Source organism: Asterias amurensis, chromosome 7 (genome assembly GCF_032118995.1).
Source record: "Asterias amurensis chromosome 7, ASM3211899v1".
NCBI classification, from domain to species: domain Eukaryota; kingdom Metazoa; phylum Echinodermata; class Asteroidea; order Forcipulatida; family Asteriidae; genus Asterias; species Asterias amurensis.
The window spans coordinates 1,210,949-1,236,606 of NC_092654.1; the positions used below are offsets into that span (position 1 = coordinate 1,210,949).

The following is a 25,658-nucleotide window of genomic DNA, read 5'->3' on the forward strand; positions in this document are numbered from 1 at the left end:
ATACTGGGTTGGTGAAAATGTACAAGTTTAGCGGCTTAGAAATAGCAATGCTTACATGATGTGTTGCGGCAAATTCCTTGGTTTGCACACAGCAGCTTCTCACAGGGTCGTTGCGGGGCTACTTCACACCGATCCCCGGTATATAGGAATGGGCAAGTACATGATGGTGCAGCAGTGGCGTTACCAACCGGTGATGGTACCCTGCAGGTTCCACCATTCAGACAGTAGCCTTCGCACAAGTCTGTTTCGCACTTGTCCCCAGTGAAACGACGACCGCACCTATTATTAGAAGAACAACAAATCAAATCAAATAGTTTTTATCCTTACACTAATGTGAAAAAAAGCACTGTACACTCAACATAGTCCCCGAGTTCTGTAGAAGAAAAAAAAAACAACACAGGCAAATCACTCAGTGGGATTTAAACCCAGGCACAATGGGTACATGTGATATGTGCTTTGACTGTTAATCTTATTCTGCTAAGCATTATTTTGTTGTGCTAAGCTGCTTTTTGTGCTTAAAGACAGAGGACACTATGGGTTATTGTCAAAGACTAGTCTTCTCATTTAGTGTATATCATCATGTGCATAAAATAACAAACCTGTGAAAATTTGAGCTCAAATGATCGTCGAAGTTGCCAGATAATAATAAAAGAAAAAACACCCTTGTCACACGAAGTTGTGTGCATTTAGATGGTTGATTTCAAGACCTCTAATTCTAAATCTCAGGTCTTGAAATCAAATTTGTGGAAAATTACTTCTTTCTTGAAAACTATGGCACTTCAGAGGGAACTGTTTTTCACAATGTTTTATACCATCAATCCCTCCCTATTACTCGTCACCAAGTAAGGTTTTATGCTCGTAACTATTTTGAGTGTCCACTGCCTTTAAGCAGCTCTATGAAATTTTCTGGACTTACAGGCAAACCAGTACGCCATCCCTTTCCTCGCAGTTTCCTCTACTGTTGCAGTAAGAGTCACAACGATCCGTTGAGCATCGTTCCCCTTTGTATCTTAAGGTACAGGTACAGGTCAGCCTGGAGGTGTAATCGTTGACCACACATGTTCCCTCGTTCAGACAGTAACGCTCGCAACGATCGACCTCACAGAAGTCACCATTGAACTGTGATTGGCATCTAGGTAGAGGGAAAGACAGATTAAAATGGAATAATAATAATAATAATCATAATAATTATAATAATAATAATAATAATAATAATAATAAAAATAACAACAAATTCTAACATAGCGAATTTTACAATAACCATATCAATGCACCTTACATTAGTGCCCTGGGGCCAATTTCATAGAGCTGCTTAAGCAAAAAAATTGCTTAAGCACGAAAATAGCTCGCTTATTTTGTACATGTTACTGGGCAAAATTTCATGCCACATACATTGCTTGTGACTGGTATTTAGCTGTTGTTTACTTAGCATAACAATTGAGTGGAGTCTTGGCCGGTAATCTGATTTTACTAAGCAAGGATTTTTTCGCTTAAGCAAAATTTTGTGCTTAAGCAGCTCTATGAAATTGGGCCCTGGTCATAGGGCCAATAACATCCCTTAAATTTTCCTCAGCTCCCTGGGGAGTATACAGCCCGACCCGTCGTGGCGTTCCTATGGCTTTTTCATACACAATATCAACCTCTACCCTCGCAGGTACCCATTTTATGTTGTCATTTAACTTTTGAGAAAGACTGCGCTAGGCTCGAAACATCAGGCCAGTACTTGCATTTATATCATCTGTCCTTTTGGTGGTAAGCATTTTGCAACAGTTTATTCTATTTCCTTGTATGAATAATCTTCCTGTGCATATTCACCACGCTAATTCTTTACAATGTTTTCAGTCCTTGTTGAAAACTCCTTTTTTTGTAATTTGCTTATTTGTATCTTGTATCTTTCTCTCATTGTATATTTTATTGTTCTCTTTATGCGCATTAGTCTAGTTATTGTTGTTATTATGGGTGGCACGGCTGGCTTGTGCTTAAAACGCTCGCCTCTCACCAAGGTGACCCCGGTTCGATTCCTGGTCGGGGCCATATGTGAGTTGTCGGGGCCATATGTGAGTTGAGTTGTGCGTTAGTTCTCTGCTGTGCCACGAGGGTTTTCTAGACCATCCGGTTTTCAAGACCATCCAGTTTTCCTCCCCTTGTGAAAAATCAAATCAAACACTTTTGATCTCTGGCTGTGCTCCGTGGTCATAATGGGTATGATGTGGCTGGCAGCTGAATGCGCCCTTGCATGCCTGCTTCTCGAACACGTTGTAGCCGCTTCCTTCGCAATGCAGTTCTAGCTGCGAGTAAGGACGATTAGCTCCCGAAATTATAAATTATGACTGATCTACATGTACTTACTTGCATTTTGGTCTCCCATCTTTGAGTTTTGTACAAGTGCCACCATTCTGGCAGACGATATCAACGCAGGGTGCTGTAAAAGCAGAGGACAATTAAAGAAACTCGTTATACAATCAAAGACGAATTACGCTTTAAATTATTGATGGGAACCCGCTGCATAGTACAGGATTCAAACAGGGCTCAATTTCATGGCTCTGCTTACCACCAAATTCTGGGCTTACGATCACCAATCTCTGCTTACTGTGCAAGCACCGAATTGCTGCGCAAGTTCTGTAAGCAAAGAGTGCATAGTAACAAGTTCCTGCTTACCTGTGAAATAGGTTTGCGTAAGCTAAGGGCCCAATTTCATAGTGCTGCTTCAGAATAAGTTTACCAGCCAAAATACCATCTCACATGTACAATTTGTGACTGGTATCTTGCTCATTTCTGTTAAGCAGATAACTCATAAGTAATGTTTTCTTCTTAAGCAGCTCCATGAAATTGGGCTCAGATATCCCTGCTTCGGTAAGCGCCAATTCTTCGCTTATGGCAATCAGAAGCATGAAATTGGGCTTAGATGTTACGGTGCCCTATAGGGTTGGATGTACTCACATGGTGTGCTAGGTATTATTACACACTCTGCATTGGTCATCATGTACCCCTCGGTACAGTTACAGGAGTAGCCCGCTGAAGACTTCAGACACAACTGATGATTTCGATCATCGCATGGGTCGGACTGACATGGGTCTACGATGTCTACAGTACAAAAGAAATAGTGATCATTCTTTGGAGCTGCGCTATACAAGAGTCAATAAGGCCAAGTAAAAAAAGAAACATGTTAAGCGTCCCCGCTCGCTTCCTTTTAAAGGCCGCCTCCTTTTTCTTCATTCTTTTTTTTTCTTCTTTTTTATGCACATTTTTTTATTTATTTACATTTTTTACTGAAACAGGTTATTTTAAACGATCTCAGCTAAAATAATCTATATGTCTTGTCTGAATGTCTTGACCAAAATGTTTCATATATGTATTGTGTATTTGAGCAGTAGAAAAAACAATGAATATTTGACATTTTAAAAAGAATGGTGGCCATCTTGAAATAAAAAATAAAAAATAAAAAGCCCCTCCTCCTTCCTTTTTTTGAGAAACCCGGACGCTAAACATGTTTTCTTTTTTTACTCGTCTTAATACCGTTCCTCATGTGTTCTTAAAATATTTGTTGCACCAGTATTTTTCTTCAAAAATTTAGCCAAAACACTTTCCCGAACACCCTAACTCACCCTTTGCTTGTTTCTGCTTTTGTACAAGAACGATATCGGAGGATGACGACAGCCCCTCGACTAGGTACCTCACTGAGTCTGCTTCTTCGTCAGTCCGTCCGAACTTGTTGACCTTAAAGATCTTCTTGGACGGCTCTGTTGTGCCATAAATCCAATCCTCAAAGACGTCGATGGCAAAGGGTCGTTCTGAATCTGTCAATAAAAATCATTCACTTAGAAATTATTTGATCAATTTGTGGTGAACTCCGATCGGATGTAAGCATCGGTGGATGATGGAGATGTGCTTTGGGGTCTAATTTAGCGCATAAAATGACTAGCAGCAGCCACAGGCTGGTCAGTCATTCAATTCATTATTAACAAATTATGCAACATCCCTGTTGTGTCAACTTGCACACTGTTACGACAATTTGTGGTTCTATCAATTTTTTATGTTGATACAACAATTTGTAATGAGACAAATTTTTATATTGACACAAAAGTTTGTACTGACACAATATTTTTATATTGACACAATAATTTGTAGTGGAACATTATTTTAATGATAATTAACCATTTTTGTATAGCGCATAACACATAGTAATAAAACATGTCACTAAGCGCTCTTGAGAAAAACACAACCGAATACAAAGACAAGATGTACTAGGTAACAAACAAAATGGATGAATTAAATGTAAAATAAGTGCGTCTTTAAAGCAATCTTAAACTTAACAATGGAGTTAATGTTTTTTAGATGTTTGGGAGATTGTTCTATAAAGTTTTACATTGTCACGACAAATATATAATGAGAAGACATTTTTATACTGATATGACAATTTGTAGTGCTACAACAATTTTATACAGATTTTATACCGCAAACCTTACCATATCGTATTTCCACCATACAAAGTATCAAATCCTACTTTTTTACCTGTTTGGAAGCGAATGACAACCTTTTTATTGTCTCCATTAAGATCCGCCATCTCTATCCTGGCAGCCTTGGAATCAGCCCAGTACAGCTTATCGTGGACGTAATCTATCGCCAGACCAGTCGGGTACTGCAGATCGTTGCTCACAATGACCATTCGATTCACTCCATCCATGTCAATACGAGAGATTCGAGGGCGCTGACCGATCTCGGTCCAAAAAATCCAACTATGGACAGGATGGAGACAGGAACAAAATCGTAAAGCAAATCATTACTTTCAAGAAATGTTAAGTCCCCACCCAATAAAACATAAAAACAAAAATAAGAGTAAAACAAGAGGGAAATAGACTTTTGGGATGGCAACCAAGGCCAGGGCGAAAATGAGAAGAGGCCAACAGGGGAGAAACAAAAATTGACAGAAAGAGCAAAACATAGAGATAAACTGCATCAGTTACTGACTGGGGATCATCATACCTGTTACTGGGGTGTGCCACGATTGCATGTGGCTGACGAAGCTGAGTGCCTACCAGCGTTAACTGGTTCCTGCCATTCTCCTGGGCTACATTGATGGTGTTCCTCGTTGCGTCTACCCAGTAGATCTTGGAGGTGACCCAGTCAACAGCGATACCTCGCGGATCTGTTAAGCCACTGACCTGAAGAAAAAAAATCACAATATGATGGAAAGGACTTTGAGATAAATTTTGAATCACCTCAACAACAAAAGTATGCTTAAACTTGAGCATTGCAAAAAAAAAAAAAAAACGATACGAATCAAAGGTTTGCATGGTGGAAGGATAATAAGAAATATTTTGCTGTGAAACCATGTAGATAAATCTCTTTTGCATTAAAGTGGTTCTGTGAGAAATCAGCAGACTCAACGTTTCCGACAGTGAACTTTCTATCAGGGAGAGTATACTGTCCAAAACGTTTAGTCATTCAGTACTCATCAGAACCAGTTCAGTCAGTTCAGAACCACCATCCCTCAAAAGAGAAGCCAAAAAAGTAAGTTTCAGTTTTAGGTGTTGGAGGAAAACCCAAGGAAAAGTATTCCAGGGAAAACCCATGCAATCAGGTACAGCCTGAAAACTCAATCCAGGGCCCTCGGCAGGATTCGAACCAGAGTCCCAGAGAGGTGGTAGGCATGGCAAGATACCAATACGCCAACCAGAATGCACTTACAATCGTCTGTTGCACAGCTTGTCTACGCTTGCGGCCTCCGCTTCGATCCACCACAACCGTTACCCTGCTGATGTTACCGCTCGCAGAGTCTACCATGAAGACGGTCTGTGTGGAGTAGATGAAGTCCAAGGCATCGATCTGGGCACCATCCGCGCTCCTATACTCCACGGTGTAGCTATTCAGGTTGGGATCGAGGCGTTGGAGCTGACCATTGTCCGGTATCAAGAGGAAGTCAGGAGGTCCTGTGCGAAGGAAAGTAAATGAACAAAATAGGATTTGAAACTTTGCATCGTTAAGAGAGGTTTGCAGTAGCACCATTAGTAAATCTCTTTAGAGTAGTGTTGCTTCTGAAAAGAAGCGGTGGTGGAAAAAAAGAAAATGAAGAAATGAACGTAACAAACTACTACAAAACCCAATAAACTACTGCATTTTCACATTTCTTAGAAAAGCTCTTGCTTTTTTAACAAGTCCTCCTAACTCCTTGTTTCTGTTAATTCACATGCAACTAGATGAACGAAACCTTTTTAAACCTGTGTGAACTGATCATTTCAGTTTTCATTGTGTTTTAAACCGACAAAACACAATAAAGTAAAAGATTAATTTACAAACAAATTGAAGTTGGTTCCCTAAAGAGTTTTTGCACAATTTAGAATGGCTAATTATAGAAGTTCAAACATGCATCCTAACGACCAATGATCGCTTTAGACCAGGGCAAAGGCAGGAAGAGAGTCATGGGTTTGAATCCTGTCAGAGTAGCCGGTGGACTTACCCTCTGCCTTGCACTAATTGAAGTTGATTTACTGCAAGAGTTTTTGCACAATTTAGAATGGCTAATTATAGATTTCAAACATGTATCCAACCACCAATGATCGCTTTAGACCAGGGCAAAGGCAGGGTCATGGGTTTGAATCCTGTCAGGGTAGCCGGTGGACTTACCCTCTGCCTTGCATGTAAAGCTATGCAGACCGGATCTATCCTGTATGTATCCTTCAAAACATTCACAAGAATAAGTTCCCTTCAAGTTCTCACAGAGTTGAGAGCATATCCCAGGCTCCTCACACTCATCAATATCTGCAAAAACAAAAATAACAGAAATGAAAATAAACCACTGGAATCTGGAACAAGACTGCAAGAGAGGGCTATAGATTGGTTTTTGTCAATGTAGTGACGTTTTAAAGGCAAAAATGTCAAGAAAGATACAATAAAAGTCACTTGCGAAAGTTTCAGCTGAACGTGGTTTTTTACTTTCTGAGAAAATAATAATAATATCAAAGTCTTATTCAGTGCACGTATCTACAAGGTACTCAAGGCGCAGAGTATATACAACCTTTCAGAATGATAGATTATTGAAGTGATGAATTCTGAGACCCAACTATTTAGCACCTTATAAGGGTGCCACAAGGTGCTACGGTGCATACAGCAGCCACAGCCAGGAACACCGGGGCGAACCCCTTCTCTTTTTGATAAGATTACTGGGTTCTTTTACATGCGTTACTCAACACATGGGACCAACGGCTTTACGTCCCATCCGAAGGACGAAGCAATGGTAAAGTCTCTTGCTTAAGGACACAGGTGAAAACAGCAAAAAACTGTCACAGTCTTTTCATGCTGCATCCATCCATGTTTAGCGAGGGTGACAGCTGTTACCAACCGTATCTCTGGCCCCAGCATTCGATACAGATGGAAAGTTTGATCGGACTTACCGTAGCAAGTGACGCCATCGTTCTGGAGACCGTAGCCTTCATCACAATGAGGTGTGCAGTTGGCGGCATCACCAGTGCAATTGGTGCCTGTAATCAGGGAGTTACCACATAAGAAAATATTTATCTTAAGGAAGAATGTTGGGCCGTGTTCGAAACGGCGACTTCAACTACAGCTACAGCTAGATAAAAAAATTAGGTAGACGAGCGCGATCTAGCCATAGCTTTAGCCGAAGACGGTCTTACATTTCATAAACCACACAAACACAGATCCTTTTCATTTTATTGGTCCTGTGTCATCCAATATTATGCCATGTATTTTCTGCCGTGATTCTCCAACATTGGATAGATCCACTTGGTTGAAATACTCACAACAAACAAAAATAAAAGTAGATACTGAAAATTTGATTAATTAACTTTGGGAGATAAACTAAAAACAGACAGCGAAAATAATTATATACACATCAAAATTCGTTTTGAATACAGACACGAGATCAAATGGTGGACTGACACGAGAACATTACACTCAGTGTACTGTTTTCAAAGGTTAAAAATTGTGTTTTTTTTAAATTGTCACAACTCACGTGGGATGCAGTCTGCCTCGTCCGAACCATCCCCACAATCGTCAGATCGGTCACAGACCTTGGCCAGTGAAATACATTGCCTGTTTCCGCACTTGAACTCTTCAGCATTGCACAGGACGGGAGCACCTAAACAACAACATCATCATCAATCAATCAATCAATCAATCGTAGCATTTTTAAGGCACCATATAGGGCTTTCTGGGTAGTCCATAAATAACTTACATTCCTCATCGCTGTTGTCGCCACAGTTATCATGTCCATCACACACCAACGAGGGATAGATGCAGATATGATTACGACACTGAAATCTATTTCGAGAACAGGACATGTTGGCTGGAATAAAAAAAACAGACAAATGTTTAGATAAAAAATCAATTAATATTTTCATAAGGGAAACTGACTTGGTAGATTATAGTTCAATTTATGCGGTAACGCTTTTCAGATTCAAATTTTGAGGCATAAAAAGTTATTTTTTTTACATAACCACATGCTTCAAAATTAAAAATGTTTCTCAAAATGCTTTATACTATCGAAAGCTGCTGCACATCTTTCTAACCAAAGGGTTTCATTGCCATTAATTTTAAAAGTGAATACCAAACGTATACCGTCCATCCAATGTTGATTCACATGAAGTGTGAGACAGCCATTAGACTAGCCAGATAGTCCACTGATTTATCATCACAAATGTGAGACAGCTATTAGACTAGCCACATAGTCCAATGATTTCTTACCACAAATGTGAGACAGCTCTTAGACTGGCCAAACAGTCCAACGACTTCTCAACACAAATTAATGCGAGACAGCCTTTAGACTAGCCTAATTTAGTCCAATAACTTCTTACCACAAATGTGAGACAGTCTTTAGACTGGCCACATAGTCCACGTATTTCTCACCAAAAAGTGAGACAGCCTTTAGACTGGCCACATAGTCAACTTATTTCTCACCATAAAATGAGACAGCCTTTAGACTGGCCACATAGTCCACTTATTTCTTACCACAAAGACCAGGATCTTCATCAGAGTTATCACCGCAGTCGTCTTCTCCGTCACAGCGCCACTGTTTAGGGACGCACTGCGTATTGTTACACGGAAACTCAGACTCAGATATGCATTTCCTTTCCTTACCTTTAAATCGACAACAACAAAATTAATTAATTTGGTTTTACCGAACCTGTATCTGCTTTATAGCAATATTTTTTTGTGTTTCAAGCCTACTTGTCATGCCAAAGTAATAACAGGACACAGTCATCGCAATGTGAAAGACATGACCTTTTTCACTGGTAACCTGTGTCTGCTAAGCCATATTTGTCTGTGCTAAGCAATTTTTGACACATACCAGTTGGACGAGATTAGGCCGGGAAAAAAAGAAGGATACCAGTCACATATATTACATGTGGGAATTGTCATTGACTTGTTACTGTATTATGCTAAGCATAATTTTCTTGTGCTTGGCTACTTTTTTTCTGCTTAAGCAGCTCTATAAAATTGGGCCCTCGCTTTGAGCCCAATTTCATAAAGCCTGTAAGCACAAAAACTTGCTTAGCACAGAACAGTATGGCTTAGTAGAAACAGGTTACCAGCCCAAATTACTTAAGTTGTGGCTGGTGCCAGACTCAATTTTTGCTGAGCAAAGAAATTTGTTAACCATTATTTTCTGCTTAACAGCTTTATGAAATTTGATCCCGATACTTACAGCCGTTCTCATCTGACCCGTCATTGCAGTCTCTATCACCGTCGCAGTGCCATCGGTTCCAGATGCACTGGTTATTTTCACACTTAAACTCATTCGGTGTGCACTGGATAGAATCTGCAAAATCATCAATCATTCAAATCAATCAAAGCAAAATCAGCAAATCATTGCACATTGATTTAATAGTAACTGACACTAGTTTCAGACAGGCGCACCAGTGTCACGCCGAACCAAATTCTCAAATAATTACATGAAAAGTTTAACGTCTGAAAAAATTAGGAGTGTCTGGACGCACTAGCAGTCGGAAGATCCCCTGTTGCAGTTGTTCAGAACAAATAGCGTCCCTCTAAATCTACTTAATTCGGCGCGACTCTGGCGCGGGTGCAAGAGAGGTTTTTATAAGTGCCCTGTTCATAAGGTCATATCATTCATTTCATCTTTCTCAGCTCCCTGGGAATTACACAGCCCTGAGCTGCCACGGGGCTCCAGTGGCTTTTTCATACACAAAACAAACTCTACCCTCGCAGGTACCCGTTTATTGTGACACGCTACAAGTAGTTTTTAGAATCCAACGTACCGCAAACTGCCTGGTTTTCATCAGAACCATCAGCACAGTTCAGTTCACCATTGCACTTCCATTCCTGAGGGATACACTCGTTGTTGTCGCAGGTGAACTGGTTGGTGGTGCAAGTGAACTCTAAGGAAGGGCAAGCGGGCCACAGGAAATAAAACAAAAAAAAATCATCAGAAACTGTATCTCAGTTCGGGTTGGACCACTTTTGAATTCCCAAATAGATTTTTTTTAAATGTGGAATAGCTTGTTGAGAACACAACCTGCTCAGATTTACAATATTTCAATTAATAATAATAAGTATTAATATAGCTTCTTTAACAAGATCAAAATGCTTCACAACGAACTTATAACAGAAACTACGGCAGAAGCTAGACAGAAATAGAAGCGAGGAAGGAATTGAGAAGTTGTTTGAATGTCTGAAAGAACAGAGAGTCTCTGATGTCAACAGGGAGTTTGTTTCATTCCCTGGGGCTGACTATGGTTTTAGATATGCTATCATATAGCAGGGTAGCATAGCTTATATATCATTTGAAACCCTGCATGTACGATAACATGGATGTAGGACAATGAAGCAGACAAGTGTGATGCAAGGCCGGCAAATAAAGCTGACACATTACACCTTGGTTATGAATACGAGTCGAGGACCTGGGCTCTGAAGTTTTTAACAAAGACAGATAGCTTATATATCATTTGGCACTGTGCAAATCTTATTAATGGGTCACAGAGTAGGAGGGATAATTTATCTAAAAATGATCCACTGACCACAGTTATTTTCGTCTGACCCATCCTGGCAATCATCGTCGGCATCGCATCGCCAATTTAGAGGGACACAACGATAGTTCAGACACTGGAATTGATCGGCAGCACACGTCAGTTTACCTGTGAATGGGGGGGGGGGGAGATGAAAGGAGATGTCTTGAGAACGTTTATCACTCACAATGTTCACTTTTAAAATCCCAATTAAGTTTCCATGCCCTCTGCAAGGTTTTAAAGGGAAGGTATACATTTGGTAATCACTCTTAAAATTAACGGCAATAACAACTTTTGGTTAGACGCCTACAGTAGCTTTGATGTTGTAAAGCATTTAATGAAGCATTTCACTTTAAAGTAATGTGGTTAGGTAAACAAGATAGCAGTTTTTCAAAATTTGAATCTGAGAAGCGTCACTGAGATTTGGTTATTCCTTTTAGGGAAAATTTTATATGGGATTTGAGGCATTGCATGATGAGGTACATATGCAGCATCACCATGATTATGTTCTTTTGAGAACTCGTCTTGCTACAAACTCTACTACCCCTGAATAGATTTTTCGGAGTTCAGTAGAACTGTCCTGCTCTTTAAGTACTACCAGGGCCGAAGGTAGAAAATCGGCCAGGACTACTCCTTTTGCTACTACTCACTATTAATTTCACTGGCTGAATGAGTTTTTAGTGGACAATTTTAAAGGCCCTAAACATATTTGCAGCAGTAGCTTACCGCAGTCAATTTCATCTGAATTGTCACCGCAGTCGTTTTCTCCGTCACAGAGCCATCGATCAGGAATGCAGTGGGAATTATTACATGTGAAGTGATTCTCTGGGCACGTCCTGGCTTCTGAGTAATCAAAAACAAAAAACAGAAAAAATAAATGTTAAAAAATTAAATAATATTCTTTATCCCAATGCAAAAGTATCGTTGCGGTACCCGCTGCCAACACTAAGGATAAAACTGCCTAGAGCTACTGGGCTAGCTTGATGGTCTAGTGGTAAGACATCTGCTCTAGCAATGCAAAGGTCGTGGGCCTGAATCCCACACGAGTGATTTTTATTTTCACAGTTAGACTTCTAGTTCACCATCCAGTTCGTAAAAATACTATGATCCAAAAGTCAAGAATTTTTTTATTTATTTTTTTATTTACATTTTTTTTTTTTTTTTTACATATATATTTTTTTTTTTTTTGGGGGGGGGGGGTTTAGAGAGTAAGTTACTACAGCCCTGTTCCAACAATCATCATCATTTTTTGAGAGTGACTTTTTTTGGAGGGATAACAGAAATGTGTTAACAAAAATTAAATAAACGGCCCGTCCTTACCGCAAGTATCTGGCTCATCGCTCCTGTCTCCACAATCATCATCACCGTCACACTTCCAGACTTCAGGGATGCAGTGGACGTTAAGACAAGAGAATTGCCCCTCACGACAAGTAGGTGTAGCTGATAAAGAAACAACAATGTATTCAAGTTAGTAGAGTAGTTTAAAAAGTTTATGCTCCTTCAAGCATAAGAGGTTCATCTTTCAGACCTGGAGTTACACGGTGGAAACGGAGGCAGTGGCGTCTGTTGACCTGGTCTTAGCTTCAAAAGTTTCCCATAGACTTTAAGATTTTCCAATGAAAGTGGCATCAAAGTTTGTATATCTTACTCCGACAAAGATTTATCAGAAATACCTTCTACTTTAAAATAAATTTCCTGGAGACCTGAAAAGTCATAAGACGTAAGACAAAGAAACATGATTACTTTCCAAAAAGAAGAAATTACATTGCTCGCACAAGTTTAAAAGCACCACAAATATCAAAAAAATTTAAAAGTTTCAAAATGTAGATACATTTAATAATGCACTAGAAACAATGCACAAGGATTTAAGAATAAAATGAAGACTTACGGCAATCTTGTTCGTCTTCACCGTTGGGACAATGCTCGAAGCTATCACAGCGGAATGACAGTGGAATACAGCGACTACTGTTGTGACATTTCCACTGGCTCGGCATACATGTGTGTCGCTCTGTACAAATACACAAGGGATTAAATCAAGCATTATTCCAAGGGTAATTTGACCACCTTTTGTCTCTTTGACAGTTTTGTGAACAAAAATCCCGTTGAAGAGGCTTTTGAGGAGCGTTCGAGGAGTCCCCACTTGCTGGTCCTTTTCCAGGCTGAAGATTGCGCAAAGTGGCCAAATAAGTTTGATATTCTGATACAGGGATATGAAAGGCAGAGTCAGGTACACATTTTGTCTCTCTGCTAGCATGCCTAATGGGAGACTTTGAGGCGCTAGATGGCAACAGACTTACCAAGTATATTTCCATTGTTGACGTAGTTCTGAGCATGCGAACATTACCGAGAACAATGGATTTTACCTGGTAAGTCTGCTGCCACCAAGCGTCCAAAAAGTCTCCCATTCAGGAGTTACATGTATTGTCAAACCAGGCATGATATTTGGCCCTTGGAAAAAAAGTAAGAAAATTGTATAAAGTACAAGGGCTGCACTACATGTACACATGGTAGTAGATGCTTTAATACACTTCAGGCTGTTTTAATCACAATTTTGCTTTTTTCTTCTTCGTAGGGGCTTGATTGGAAATCAAGACTAAATTAGGGAGACTTACCACAACTGAGTTCATCAGACGCATCCATGCAGTCGTTCTCCCCGTCGCAAACATAGGACGGGTTGATACAATCTTTATTCTCTTCAGTGGAATTGGCACATTGGAATTGGCCAACCACACAGTAGAACGGACCTTTACAATTAACAATGAATTGGAAAATTACATATTAATCATGAATACTGCCAGGGTCAGAGGTTAAAGATAGGGCTATGGTAAGACTATGGGATAAGAAATAGGTTAGGGTAAGGGGTAAGGGGTAAGGGGTAAGGGGTAAGGGGTAAGGGGTAAGGGGTAAGGGGTAAGGGGTAAGGGGTAAGGGGTAAGGGGTAAGGGGTAAGGGGTAAGGGGGTAAGGAGTAAGGGGTAAGGGGTTAGGGGTAAGGGGTAAGGGGTTAGGGGTTAGGGGTTAGGGGTTAGGGGTTAGGGGTTAGGGGTTAGGGGTTAGGGGTTAGGGGTTAGGGGTTAGGGGTTAGGGGTTAGGGGTTAGGGGTTAGGGGTTAGGGGTTAGGGGTTAGGGGTTAGGGGTTAGGGGGAAAGAGATAGTGTTAGGGCAAGGGCAAGGGTTAGATAAAGGGTACGGTATTAAGGGGTCTAGGGATAAGGCTAGGGTAAACGGGCTATAATAATCAATAATAACAATAATTGGGGAGCTAATCATCCTCTTGCAGCTAAGAGCTGAATTGTGAAGGACGCGGCTACAACGAGTTCAAGAAGCAGCCATGCAAGGGCACCTCTGGCAGCCAGCCACGTCAACCCATTATGACCACGGAGCACAGCTAAAATCGATTTGATTGATTTGTTTGATTTTTCCTGAGGGAGGAAATTCGGACAGTCTGGAAAACCCTCGTGGCACAGCAGAGAACCACGCACAACACAACTCACATATATGGCCCTGGCCGGGAATCGAACCGGGGTCACCTTGGTGAGAGGCGAGCACTATACACACAAGCCAACCATGCTACCCAAAGGGTGTGGGTAACAGTAAGGGCTACCAGTAGGGAGCTTTTTTGTTCAAACTCTAGTACCGCAGTTTGAATCATCTCCTTGCCTATAAACTAAACCCACTTACGGCAGTCTTCTGGTTCATCAGAGTTATCCCCGCAATCGTCTTGTCCATCACAGCGCCACCAGAACGGGATGCACTTGTCATTGTTACAGATGAACTGACTAGAGGTACAGTTAGAGACACACGTCATCTCATCGGGGGACAGGTTAAAGTTGTTCGGGCAGGCGCAGGTGCGACCACTGCGATCGTTGAGAAGACAGAGGTTGCTGCAGCCGCCGTTCTTGTACTTGCATGGGTTGAACATGGCTGAAAGGAGACAGAGGGGACGTCTTGATTGTTTCTCTCTGATAAGCCAAAGACTAGCTCTCGATTTAAAGAATGAGTGGAAGGGTTTTCTAGGGACACAAAGAGTACTACAGACCAAGGGGATATATTGATACGACGTAATCATCCTATCAATGCAGAGCTGTAAAAGAGCCGGTGTGGTCTTGACGATTCGAACAGTACACGCCTTTCTTAATATTTATGCATGAGTACATCACAATTCTAACCCAAAACGAGGCCATAGGTGCAGCCACTGCAAGTGGTGGCAGACGTGCGCCTATAGCCTCATTTTGGTTAAGAATTATGACGTCATGCATGAATATTAAGAGAGGCGTATAGTCTGCTCGTCATCAAGAGAGAAAAAGAAGTATACTGTTCAAAACGTTGAGACCACACCGGCTATTTTCAGAACCGACACTCCTCCAAAAGGCATTCCATACATCGTTGTACCCGCGAGACTACTATTCACAGTTCATTGTTATCTTACACCACAATAGGTCGGTCAACTTGCTGGTAATCAGTACCATAGTAAGAGGGTTAACAATCATACCTGGTGGCTGCCGGAGTGGATGGTAAACGTGGATGTCCATTGGTCGATGCACTGTCGTCACCAGGGTGGTTCGATTCTTCCCGGTGTACTTATCAGCTCTGACTACGGTCTTATTCTCCCAGTCCGTCCACAGGAGCCAGTCCTCAAACAATGAGATGGCAAAGATGTGAGGGATGCCCTGGCTGATAACCACTTGTCTGAATGGAGAAGGAAAGAAGAAATTCATCACAATCTTGGTCGTGTTCCCTGTATCCAGTAACAGTAATGAATGCTAATAATCATTGTACAACAAAGGAACCAAACTAATTACCCTTCAAGCCTTGGTTTGGTTAAATTGAGTTGAATGGGTGAAAATAAAGACGGCAGCACAACGATAGAAAGGTCTATTTCATATATTAACTACACTTGAAAATAAGTTATAATGTCTTGGACAAAGGCCCAATTTCAAAAAGCATTAAAGCACAATTACTTGCTTAGCAAAACAAAAAAAGTTTGCTGCTTATCAAAATAAAGATACCAGCCAGAACCATAAAGTTACCATTACAACGACTGGTACCCTGGTAATTTCTTGCTGCTTAACAGCTTTCTGAAATTGGGCCCAGGTCAACTAAATTGGAAGGAAAGGAAACTGCACCTGTTTGTTCCGTCCCATTCCACAAACTCAACCCTGTCCATGTGAGCATCAGCCCAGAACACACGGTCCGTTGTGTAGTCAATAGTCAGACCATTCGGCCATTTCAAGTGGTCCTCGACGAGGCGTTGAGCTCTAGCTCCATCCATACCTGGGAAAATTAAATGAATATAAGATAAAACAATGCAAAGCTGCTTGTGTTCTGATAGGTATCTCATAGTACAAGAGAGGCCGCCCCTAATAGTTAAGAAAGGGTAGGGGTCACTGGAAGGGTAATGATTAGGGTAGGGGCAGTGATTAGGGCAAGGGTAGAGATCAGGGCAACAGCAAGGATAAGGGAAAGGGTTTAGGTGAGGGTTTAGTTCTGGTAAGGTAGAGGTAAGTCTAACAAGAGTACTGATGTATTATATGGTGGACAAATAGCTGATAAATGTTAGGGTAGAAATCTAGTTGATTCACTTACTTGCTCGCCCGATGTAAGGCTTCTCACCCCAATCCGTCCAGTAGACCAACCTGTTTAAGAAACACAACAAGGAATTGTTATAACCAATAGATGATACCACTCACGTCTAGACTGTTTTAAGAGGAATATCAATTCCTATCTTCAGCTCCCCCCCCCCCCCCCGATTTCTATTCACACTAATGTTTCTTCCTGTATCCACATAACAAGAGTGGCTTTTAGCCTTGCTTTGGGCGAATGGCATAAAAAGAAGGGACACAAAAGTGTAACTGTCCTGTCAGACCACCTTCTTATAGCTTGTTTCTTCACCCGTCCATGTCCAGGTCCCCACAACTTACCCGTTACGTGGATCCAGCGCAATAGCTCTTGGCTCGTCCAACCCTTCCTTGATAAGAGCCCTCCTGAAGTGGCCATCGAGAGTCGACACTCCGATCTGATCTAAACCTTTATCACACCAGTACAGATTCCTGCCGACCCAATCCACCGCCAAACCGTCTGGATTGAGAACACCCAAGTGCAGCACCTGTGTAAACATGATGGGTATAAAGAGGCTGTTATATTACCAGTGGGTGGTTATCCGTGTACTTAATGCGTATAGCAATGACAAGGGAAACTGATTGGGAAAGACCAACAAGTCCAGGATTTGAACCATAGAAGTCAGCGGTCTACCAACTGAACCATCTAGCCCTACTGTTGGCAGTCTCTATAGTTATGTCAATATCTTCTTTAACCTTACTCAAGACCCCTTACATCACCCCACCCTGACCTCAACCTCAAACTCACCTCACACCAACAATAACTACACCTTTACCATACCCTTACCTTACCTCTACCAACCCATACCATACTTCACCCTAACCTCAACCCCATTACCACACCTTACCACATCCTTACATCAACCCACCCTTACCTCAACCTCAAACTCACCTCACACCAACAATAACTACACCTTTACCATACCCTTACCTTACCTCTACCACCCATACCATACTTCACCCTAACCTCAACCCCATTACCACACCTTACCACATCCTTACATCAACCCACCCTTACCTCAACCTCAAACTCACCTCACACAACAATAACTACACCTTTACCATACCCTTACCTTACCTCTACCAACCCATACCATACTTCACCCTAACCTCAACCCCATTACCACACCTTCACCCACACCATCCTTACATCAACCCACCCTTACCTCAACCTCAAACTCACCTCACACCAACAATAACTACACCTTTACCATACCCTTACCTTACCTCTACCAACCCATACCATACTTCACCCTAACCTCAACCCCATTACCACACCTTACCACATCCTTACATCAACCCACCCTTACCTCAACCTCAAACTCACCTCACACCAACAATAACTACACCTTTACCATACCCTTACCTTACCTCTACCAACCCATACCATACTTCACCCTAACCTCAACCCCATTACCACACCTTACCACATCCTTACATCAACCCACCCTTACCTCAACCTCAAACTCACCTCACACCAACAATAACTACACCTTTACCATACCCTTACCTTACCTCTACCAACCCATACCATACTTCACCCTAACCTCAACCCAACATTACCACACCTTACCACATCCTTACATCAACCCACCCTTACCTCACCCAACCCTTACATTATCCCACCCTTAAATCACCCCACCCCAACCTCAACCCCCCTCAACTTCACCCCATCTTTACCTCACCCCACCCTTACCTCACCCCATCTTTACCTCAGTATTGCTCCCATTGATGTCCATACGGCTGATGGTACTGTCTTGTTGTGTCACATCAGACCAGTACACTTTTCGGTCCTGGACGTCAAAATCTAGCGCTACAGCGTTAGTCAGTTGAGCTTGTACGAGGTTATAGTTATTGCCGTATAAATCCACGGAGCGGATGTAGTAGCGATTGGCAAAGAGAATTTGGGGCTTTTCATCTGGTGGAGAGATAAAATTTGTTGAATTTTAATTGGAGATAACCAACATTTTTGTAAAACAAGAAACTATTTAAAGAAGCTCTGACAAAAGTTGCCATAAATGAAAAATCATAAGCAAAATTCTCAATTCTTGTTTATTAATTTTAGCTCCGATGTAATTTAATGTTTAGGAAAAAACACATCTGGAGTCCTGATATGCATCAAGTTATCATGAAATTATTCTGTGAAATGTGTCAAATATTTCCCGATTCTTTTAATACTTACAGGTCGCAGAGAGGACGCATTTGTGTGGATTAGTTGGAAGCGTTTCGTAACCATCGACGCAGAAACAACGGAAAGTCCCAGGGGAGTTCAGACAACCCTGCGAACACGGCAGCGTTTCCACACACTCATTTATATCTGCCGGACAAAAACATAAAAAAAACCCCACAATTTCTTAAAAGTTTTTATAAACCTTATGCACACGACAGCATTTGAGGAGAGCGCCCTTTACTGCAGGGCAAAGAAAGATAGCTCATTGGCCCATCCTGTGCGCCGTGTGTACATATCTGTGCCCTTTCTATTCATTACGAGAAAGCTACATTAAAGAAAGAGGATAGAATAAAAACATCCTTTTTATCTGACAACTAACACCTGAGATCTCCATGTAATTCCTCATCCAAACGGTGGACTTAATTATAATAATAATAATTAATAATAATTTGGGGGGGCTAATCATCCTTACTCGCAGCTAAGAGCTGAACTGCGAAGGACGCGGCTACAACGTGTTTGAGAAGCAGGCATGCAAGAGCGCCTTGGGCTGCCAGCCACTTCAACTCATTATGACCATGGAGCACAGCCAAAGATCGAAAGTGTTTGATTTTGGTCTGGAAAACCCTCATGGCACAGCAGAGAACCAACGCACAACTCAACTCACATATGGCCCCGGCCGGGAATCAAATGGGGGTCACCTTGGTGAGAGGCGAGCGCTTTATGCACAAGCCAACCATGCCACCCAAAATTGGATCACGCTCAAGTCCAATGCTCTTATCCGCAGGCATTGAAAAAAAAATCAATGTGGATACTGCACAGAATAATAGGGCAAGACGGTACTAGCATTATCCTGTACCCTGAGAAAGAGTTCACTTTGGGAAAGAGGTTACATAAGGAAAGACTCGAGTTGAATTGCACTTCATACCTTCACACGTAGTGCTATCATTTTGCAGTCTGTAGCCATCATAACACGAACATAAGAAGCTGGTGGGCAAATCTTCACACATGTGGTGGCATGGATGGGTTATCTTACATTCATTCACATCTGAAAACAGTGAAGGAAGAGTATGACATCAAAAAACAAAATTAAAAAAAAAGGAAAACAAAACAAGCGGTAAATTGGAGTTGACCATCGGGTTACAATATTGTGACATGGTGAACCCTTGGAACCTGGTGAAACAAAACTACAGGTGTTGACACAATGTAGTTTATTTCTTTCTCTCTTTGGTAACTGCTCTACATTTTTCACGAAAAGTTTTAGGTGATTTTGAAAACAAATTAATGGCAGGTTCCTAGTTAAACTTCATTCGAGATTTGCGTTAAAAGCAATCGATCTTTAACATGGTGTGGCCATCTAGATTTTTCTCCCATTCAAACCAATGTAACCAAACCGAGGCTCGAAGGAGAAATAATCTGGTTCCTTTTTGTACAATGAGTATTAGCACCCTTTACTGTTAGTGGATACGGGGAACATGACCAAGATGGTGGCATAATGATATAGGAATACTTACTGCAATTCCTCTCATCTGACTCATCCACGCAGTCCGCATTGTTATCGCAAACCAAGTTACTTGAGATGCAGTCGTTGTTTTCACAGCGGAACTGCGTCCCTGGGGCGTCTGGATCACAGTCTCCAATCGGAGGGGCAACAGAGGCTGGAACAGCATAAATCATAATAATACATACTCATATATGCAAATAAGGTAAGCTCTTAGACACTGATATCAACGAAAAATGCATTTTGAGAATAACAACATCTGCTCTAGAATTGCAAAGAATGTGGTTTCGAATCCCAACCGAATAATCTGAATTTTTTTTTACAGAGCTCGGGAAAGTACTGTGGGCGATTTCACAAAGAGTTAGGACTCGTCTTATCTCGACTTAGGATTAATCGTAAGGTCTAAATGCTACAGTGCAGGGTTGGGACTTGTCCTAAGTCCTAAGTCTGGCTGAGCATATAGTGCTTACACACATCGATGTATGGGTAAAGTCAAATAGTATAAATTATTTTTGATTGGTCCAAACTTACAGCAGTTAGCTTCATCAGAGTTGTCTCTGCAGTCTGCATCGCCATCACAGAGCCAGTACCGATGAATACACTGACCATTATCACAGCTGTACTGGTCAGGAGGACATGTCGAGTACTCTGAAAGAGATCAAAATGTATTCAAGACACGATGAATGCATGCTTAAAGGCAGTGGACACTATTGGTGATTACTCAAAATAATTATTAGCATAAAACCTTACTTGGTAACGAGTAATGGAGAGAGATTGGTAGTATAAACCATTGTATGAACCCGCTCCCTCTGAAGTGGAGTAGTTTTTGAGAAAGAAGTAATTTGCCACGAATTTGGTTTCGAGACCTCAGATTTAGAATTTGAGGTCTCGAAATCAAGCATCTGAAAGCACACAACTTTGTGTGACTAGGGTGTTTTTTCTTTAATTATCACCTTGCAACTTCGATACCCGATTGAGCTCAAATTTTCACAGGTTTGTTATTTTATGCATATGTTGAGATCCACCAAGTGAAAAGACTGGTCTTTGACAATTACCAATAGTGTCCAGTCCCTTTAACATGCACAGATTAAGTCTAGGGGTGAGAGTCTGGGATCCAGATCTTAAAGGCACATTGAAATAATTTCCACCTTTTGGTAACTGGTACTGAGTAAGGGTAAAACCAAATTATAAAATAGTTCTTGATGTCATTGGGGGATAGTTCTTACCACATGTATCCGTTTCGTCGGACCCATCCCCACAATCGTCGTCCCGATCACACACCCAAGCAAGCTGGAGGCAGTGACCGTTACGGCATGCGAACTCGTTGTCATCGCAACGCGTCACATCTTAGAGATAAAACGAGGCACAATAAACATGAATCAGAATTGTGTAAAATTGAACAGAGAGGCTGCTTCGTTCTAACCTTGAAGGAAATAAAATAAGGAAAAGGGAGATCTAAAAAAGCATTATACTCTGAGCGCCTTATACGAAGGAAATTATCTATATTTGTCCAGGTTGAAAAAACAATACACACAATCATATTGAGCTTAGATTTTCAAACTTGCTCAACTGATTACAGAAAGATTGGCATAATTTCAGGGAACTTTCTGCAGAATCAAGGAGAGATGGCAGCTCTCTTCAAAACATGGTAAGATTGGTTTATATTAAGTTGGCAGCTTTGCTCCAGGCTCTGTTTTTCAAGCCAGCCAAGGGAAACATTATTGAAAACTTACTACATCCTTGGTCCAAGCGTTCATCGGCAGCATATCTCCGCAGTCATTATCTCCATCACACACCCACAGCCCTCGGAATACAACGTTTGTTGGCAACACAGCGAACTGATCACTGCTGCAGGTTGTGTCGTCTAACAAAAACAAACAAACTATTTGTGAACAAAGAAAACAACAACAACAAAAACTTTGCATGGTTGAAGTATAACTAAGAAGAGGTTTGTGGTGACACCATGTGAAAATCCGAGTAGTGTTGGTTCTGAAAGAACCGGTGGTCAACGACTGAATGCTTTGATAAGTATGCTCTGCTCTGATTGTCTTTGACTGTACTAAATATGAAAGCACCAAATAGTTGATATTTTCCCAAACACTGTGTAAGAGATTGCAATTCTTAACTTAAAGGAACACGTTGCCTTGGATCGGCTCGAGTTGGTCTTTGAAAAGCGCTATGTAACCGTTTGTTATAAAATCGGTATGGTTAGAAAGATGATGTAAAAGTAGAATACAATGATCTACACAAATATGCCTCGAAATTGTGTGGTTTTCGTTTTACCCTGTCGGCAAACACGGTCGGCCCATTTATGGGGGTCAAAAATTTGACTCCCATAAATGGCCGGCCGTGTGTAGTTCGCGACGTAAAATGAAAACCGTGCAATTTTGAATGATACTTGTGTGGATCATTATACTTCTACATTTAAAAACACCTTTCTATCCACATGCATTTCATAACAAACGGTTTCAAACGCTTCTTCATATACCAACTCGTCCGATCCAAGGCAACGTGTTCCTTTAAGCTTAAACAGCAACCAGCAACAGAGTCCAGCATTCTCCAGAAGATGATCATAGAGCTGCTAAGCACAAAAATTTGCTAAGCATGTTATTTCTTCCTTAATAAAAACAGGGTTACCAACCAAATTTCCATTTGTTGCATATTGCTTGTTACAGGTATTCAGCTGTAGTTTGCTTATCCTGAAACCACGTGGAAATTTGGTTGGTAATCCTGTTTTTATCAAGGCAAAAATCCCATGCTAAGCAAATTTTCGTGCTTAGCAGCTCTAGTGAAATTGGGCCCAGAGCACTCATTGAAACATTGAGTCATTAACCACCGGTTCTTTTCAGAACCAACACTACTCTAAAGAGGTTTTCACACGGTGCTACCGCGCAAACCTCTCTTAGTGGGTCTATATTACTTTGTGAGTACTGACCACAGTTTGTCTCATCTGAGTTATCGGAGCAGTCATTGTCGCCATCGCAGGTCCATTTTTTCGGAATGCACATATTATTTTCACACTTGAATTGATCACCGTCACATGTGTATGCTAAGAAAGAAAAGATGGGGAAAATAATAATAATAAATGAGAAGATTTCAGAGCGAAAAAAAAAAAAAACTTTGCAAAAGAAGGTTTGATAAACTTATCTTACACAAAAAGAACCAAATTGAAACATTTTGCTAAGAAACAAAGAATTTTTTTTTTTTTTTACCCCCCTAAATGATCAAAGATCGAGGGAAGGCCAGAATCTTACACAGTGAGTATACAGGTAGTTGCCCCCATTCTTGGCCTTGGTGCCTCTTACAAATATATCCCCATATACATGAAGACTATCTAGCGGAAGTGCCCTGGCAAATAAGCAAAGGCCTTGCCCCGCAAAGGCATTTTAGGCCTGGGAATTATTGACAACTGCTAATTATGCCGACTATAAAAAAAAAAAATGTGTCGTGCAACAATTCAACTTTGTATCTTTCAGGAAGCTCTGGGCCCAATTTCATAGAGTCGCTTAAGCAGAAATAGAGCTTAAAAATGGTCAGCCTAGCAAAAGTAAGCAGGACACCAGTCACAGATTGTACATGATACATGCTATATTGGCTGGTGACCTTATTCTGGTAAGGCACAATTTTGTTGTTGCTGAGCTACTTTTTGTGCCAAAGCAGCTCTATAAATTGGGCCCTGATCTTTTTTCTGGAAAAAAACTTACCGCAATCTGTTTCATCGGAACCGTCTCCACAGTCGTCGTCGCGATCCGCAGACCCACGCCTGGCGAATGCAATGACCATTGGGGCACTGGTGGAAGTTGGTCAGGCAACCTGTATCCCCTGGACGTTCTTCAAATGAGAAGGTTGACAAAACAACAAGTACAATCAGTCATACAGCGTTTGGGGAAATAACAACTTTTTCAATCTCAATCAGAATATACAGATTTCAAATTCAGTTCGGCATTTCATCATCAAAAAAAAAAAAAAAAAAAATACAGTCATTCTGACCAAATATGGAGACGTTCCAAAAAGCATTTTTTATTTTGTAGGGGAACCAGTGTTTATTATTGAGGGAACCAGTTTCTATTTCAGTTGGAACCAGTGTTTATCTCGGAGGGGGCCCGAGTCTATTTTGGAGGGAACCAGTGTCTGTTTGAGAGGGAACCTGTGTCTGTTTGGAGGGAACCAGTGTCTGTTTGAGAGGGAACCTATGTCTATTTTGGAGGGAACCAGTGTTTGTTTCGGAGGGAACCAGTGTTTATTTCAGTTGTAACCTTTAAGTTGTAAACCAATGACATACCCAGTGCTGCACCCTTCCTCATCTGTGTTGTCTCCACAATCGTTGATTCCATCGCATACCATCTGAGGTTGGATGCAGATGGAGGTTGAGTTGCAGCCAATCAGTGGGGTAGACACCCCACTTCAGGCTCACCTGCCATTCCGCACACACGTTATATCAGCTAAATAAAGACAACCGTTATCAGCGTTAAAGGCACAGGACACTATTGGTCATTACTCAAAACAATTGTCAGCTGAAGAACTTACTTAGTAATGAGCAATGGAAAGCTGTTGATAGTATAAAACATTGTGAGAAATTGAGTCCCTCTGTAGTAAACTTAGTTTTTGAGCAATTTTTCACTCAGACATTCAATATACTATGTGGTGAATGCACTCTACACAATACACAGTTCAACCCTCCTACTGTCTGACCATTCCAAAACACCTTCTGTGGTTTTGAATGACTAGGTCAACTCTGCCAGCCTGCAATATGATACCATGATGAGATTGCATTTGCACAATACAAAGAATGTTCTGTGCACAGTTGTGTCATCAGACACACGCATTGGAAAGGTTTCAAAGGTAGGTCAACTCACCCATAAACATTACCAATGGCAAACAAAAAATGTGTCAACTACTTCAGCCACAGTCAAATCTTCTCCTAAAAAAGGAATTTTCCATGAGTCAGGAAATTAAGAAAAAAGAGAGATGGGGAAGTAGACCTTCTGCATTGACGCCATCGAGCTGCCATCTTAGACGTAAAACTTTGACCCAACAAGTGCGCAGTTAATTATTCCACAGCACACCACAGGATGGGACAATATGCTGCATTCTTTTTGACCCCTTCAGACGAGGGCGCCCTACTTTAAATGTTGTCATATGCATTGGGTTAATTGAAACAAAGGGAGGGAACTTACGACAGTCTGTTTCATCGGAGTAGTCTTTGCAGTCCAATTTAGTGTCACATTTGGCCTTCCCATCGACGCACTCTCCACTGCCGCACATAAACTCATTCCCATAGCATCGACCTGTATATAAATCAAATATTCAGGAACTTAGGAGGCATTCACAACTATCAATATTTTCACAAGCGTACACTTGTTCACTTACCCTGGCCCTCCCCCTAAA

General features: G+C 41.2%; 1 protein-coding gene across 1 annotated transcript in view; it reads right to left on the reverse strand.

The window, feature by feature from the left end:
* LOC139939357 (low-density lipoprotein receptor-related protein 1-like) overlaps positions 1-25,658 on the reverse strand; it is a 100,224-nt gene that overhangs the window by 10,087 nt on the left and 64,479 nt on the right. Inside the window, 42 exon segments of the mRNA XM_071935163.1 lie at positions 56-279; positions 917-1,132; positions 2,350-2,422; positions 2,941-3,084; positions 3,606-3,797; positions 4,513-4,736; positions 4,984-5,162; positions 5,689-5,930; positions 6,625-6,759; positions 7,392-7,478; positions 7,973-8,098; positions 8,195-8,305; positions 8,968-9,096; positions 9,665-9,778; positions 10,239-10,358; positions 10,998-11,114; positions 11,712-11,828; positions 12,306-12,425; positions 12,874-12,993; positions 13,598-13,729; positions 14,666-14,908; positions 15,477-15,673; positions 16,111-16,258; positions 16,571-16,620; positions 16,906-17,090; positions 18,315-18,520; positions 18,785-18,919; positions 19,698-19,817; positions 20,284-20,427; positions 20,802-20,918; positions 21,497-21,616; positions 22,004-22,034; positions 22,037-22,072; positions 22,074-22,105; positions 22,108-22,134; positions 23,206-23,319; positions 23,975-24,020; positions 24,022-24,101; positions 24,542-24,668; positions 24,670-24,699; positions 24,702-24,712; positions 25,448-25,558. Coding sequence (XP_071791264.1) covers positions 56-279; positions 917-1,132; positions 2,350-2,422; positions 2,941-3,084; positions 3,606-3,797; positions 4,513-4,736; positions 4,984-5,162; positions 5,689-5,930; positions 6,625-6,759; positions 7,392-7,478; positions 7,973-8,098; positions 8,195-8,305; positions 8,968-9,096; positions 9,665-9,778; positions 10,239-10,358; positions 10,998-11,114; positions 11,712-11,828; positions 12,306-12,425; positions 12,874-12,993; positions 13,598-13,729; positions 14,666-14,908; positions 15,477-15,673; positions 16,111-16,258; positions 16,571-16,620; positions 16,906-17,090; positions 18,315-18,520; positions 18,785-18,919; positions 19,698-19,817; positions 20,284-20,427; positions 20,802-20,918; positions 21,497-21,616; positions 22,004-22,034; positions 22,037-22,072; positions 22,074-22,105; positions 22,108-22,134; positions 23,206-23,319; positions 23,975-24,020; positions 24,022-24,101; positions 24,542-24,668; positions 24,670-24,699; positions 24,702-24,712; positions 25,448-25,558 — 5,232 coding nt within the window.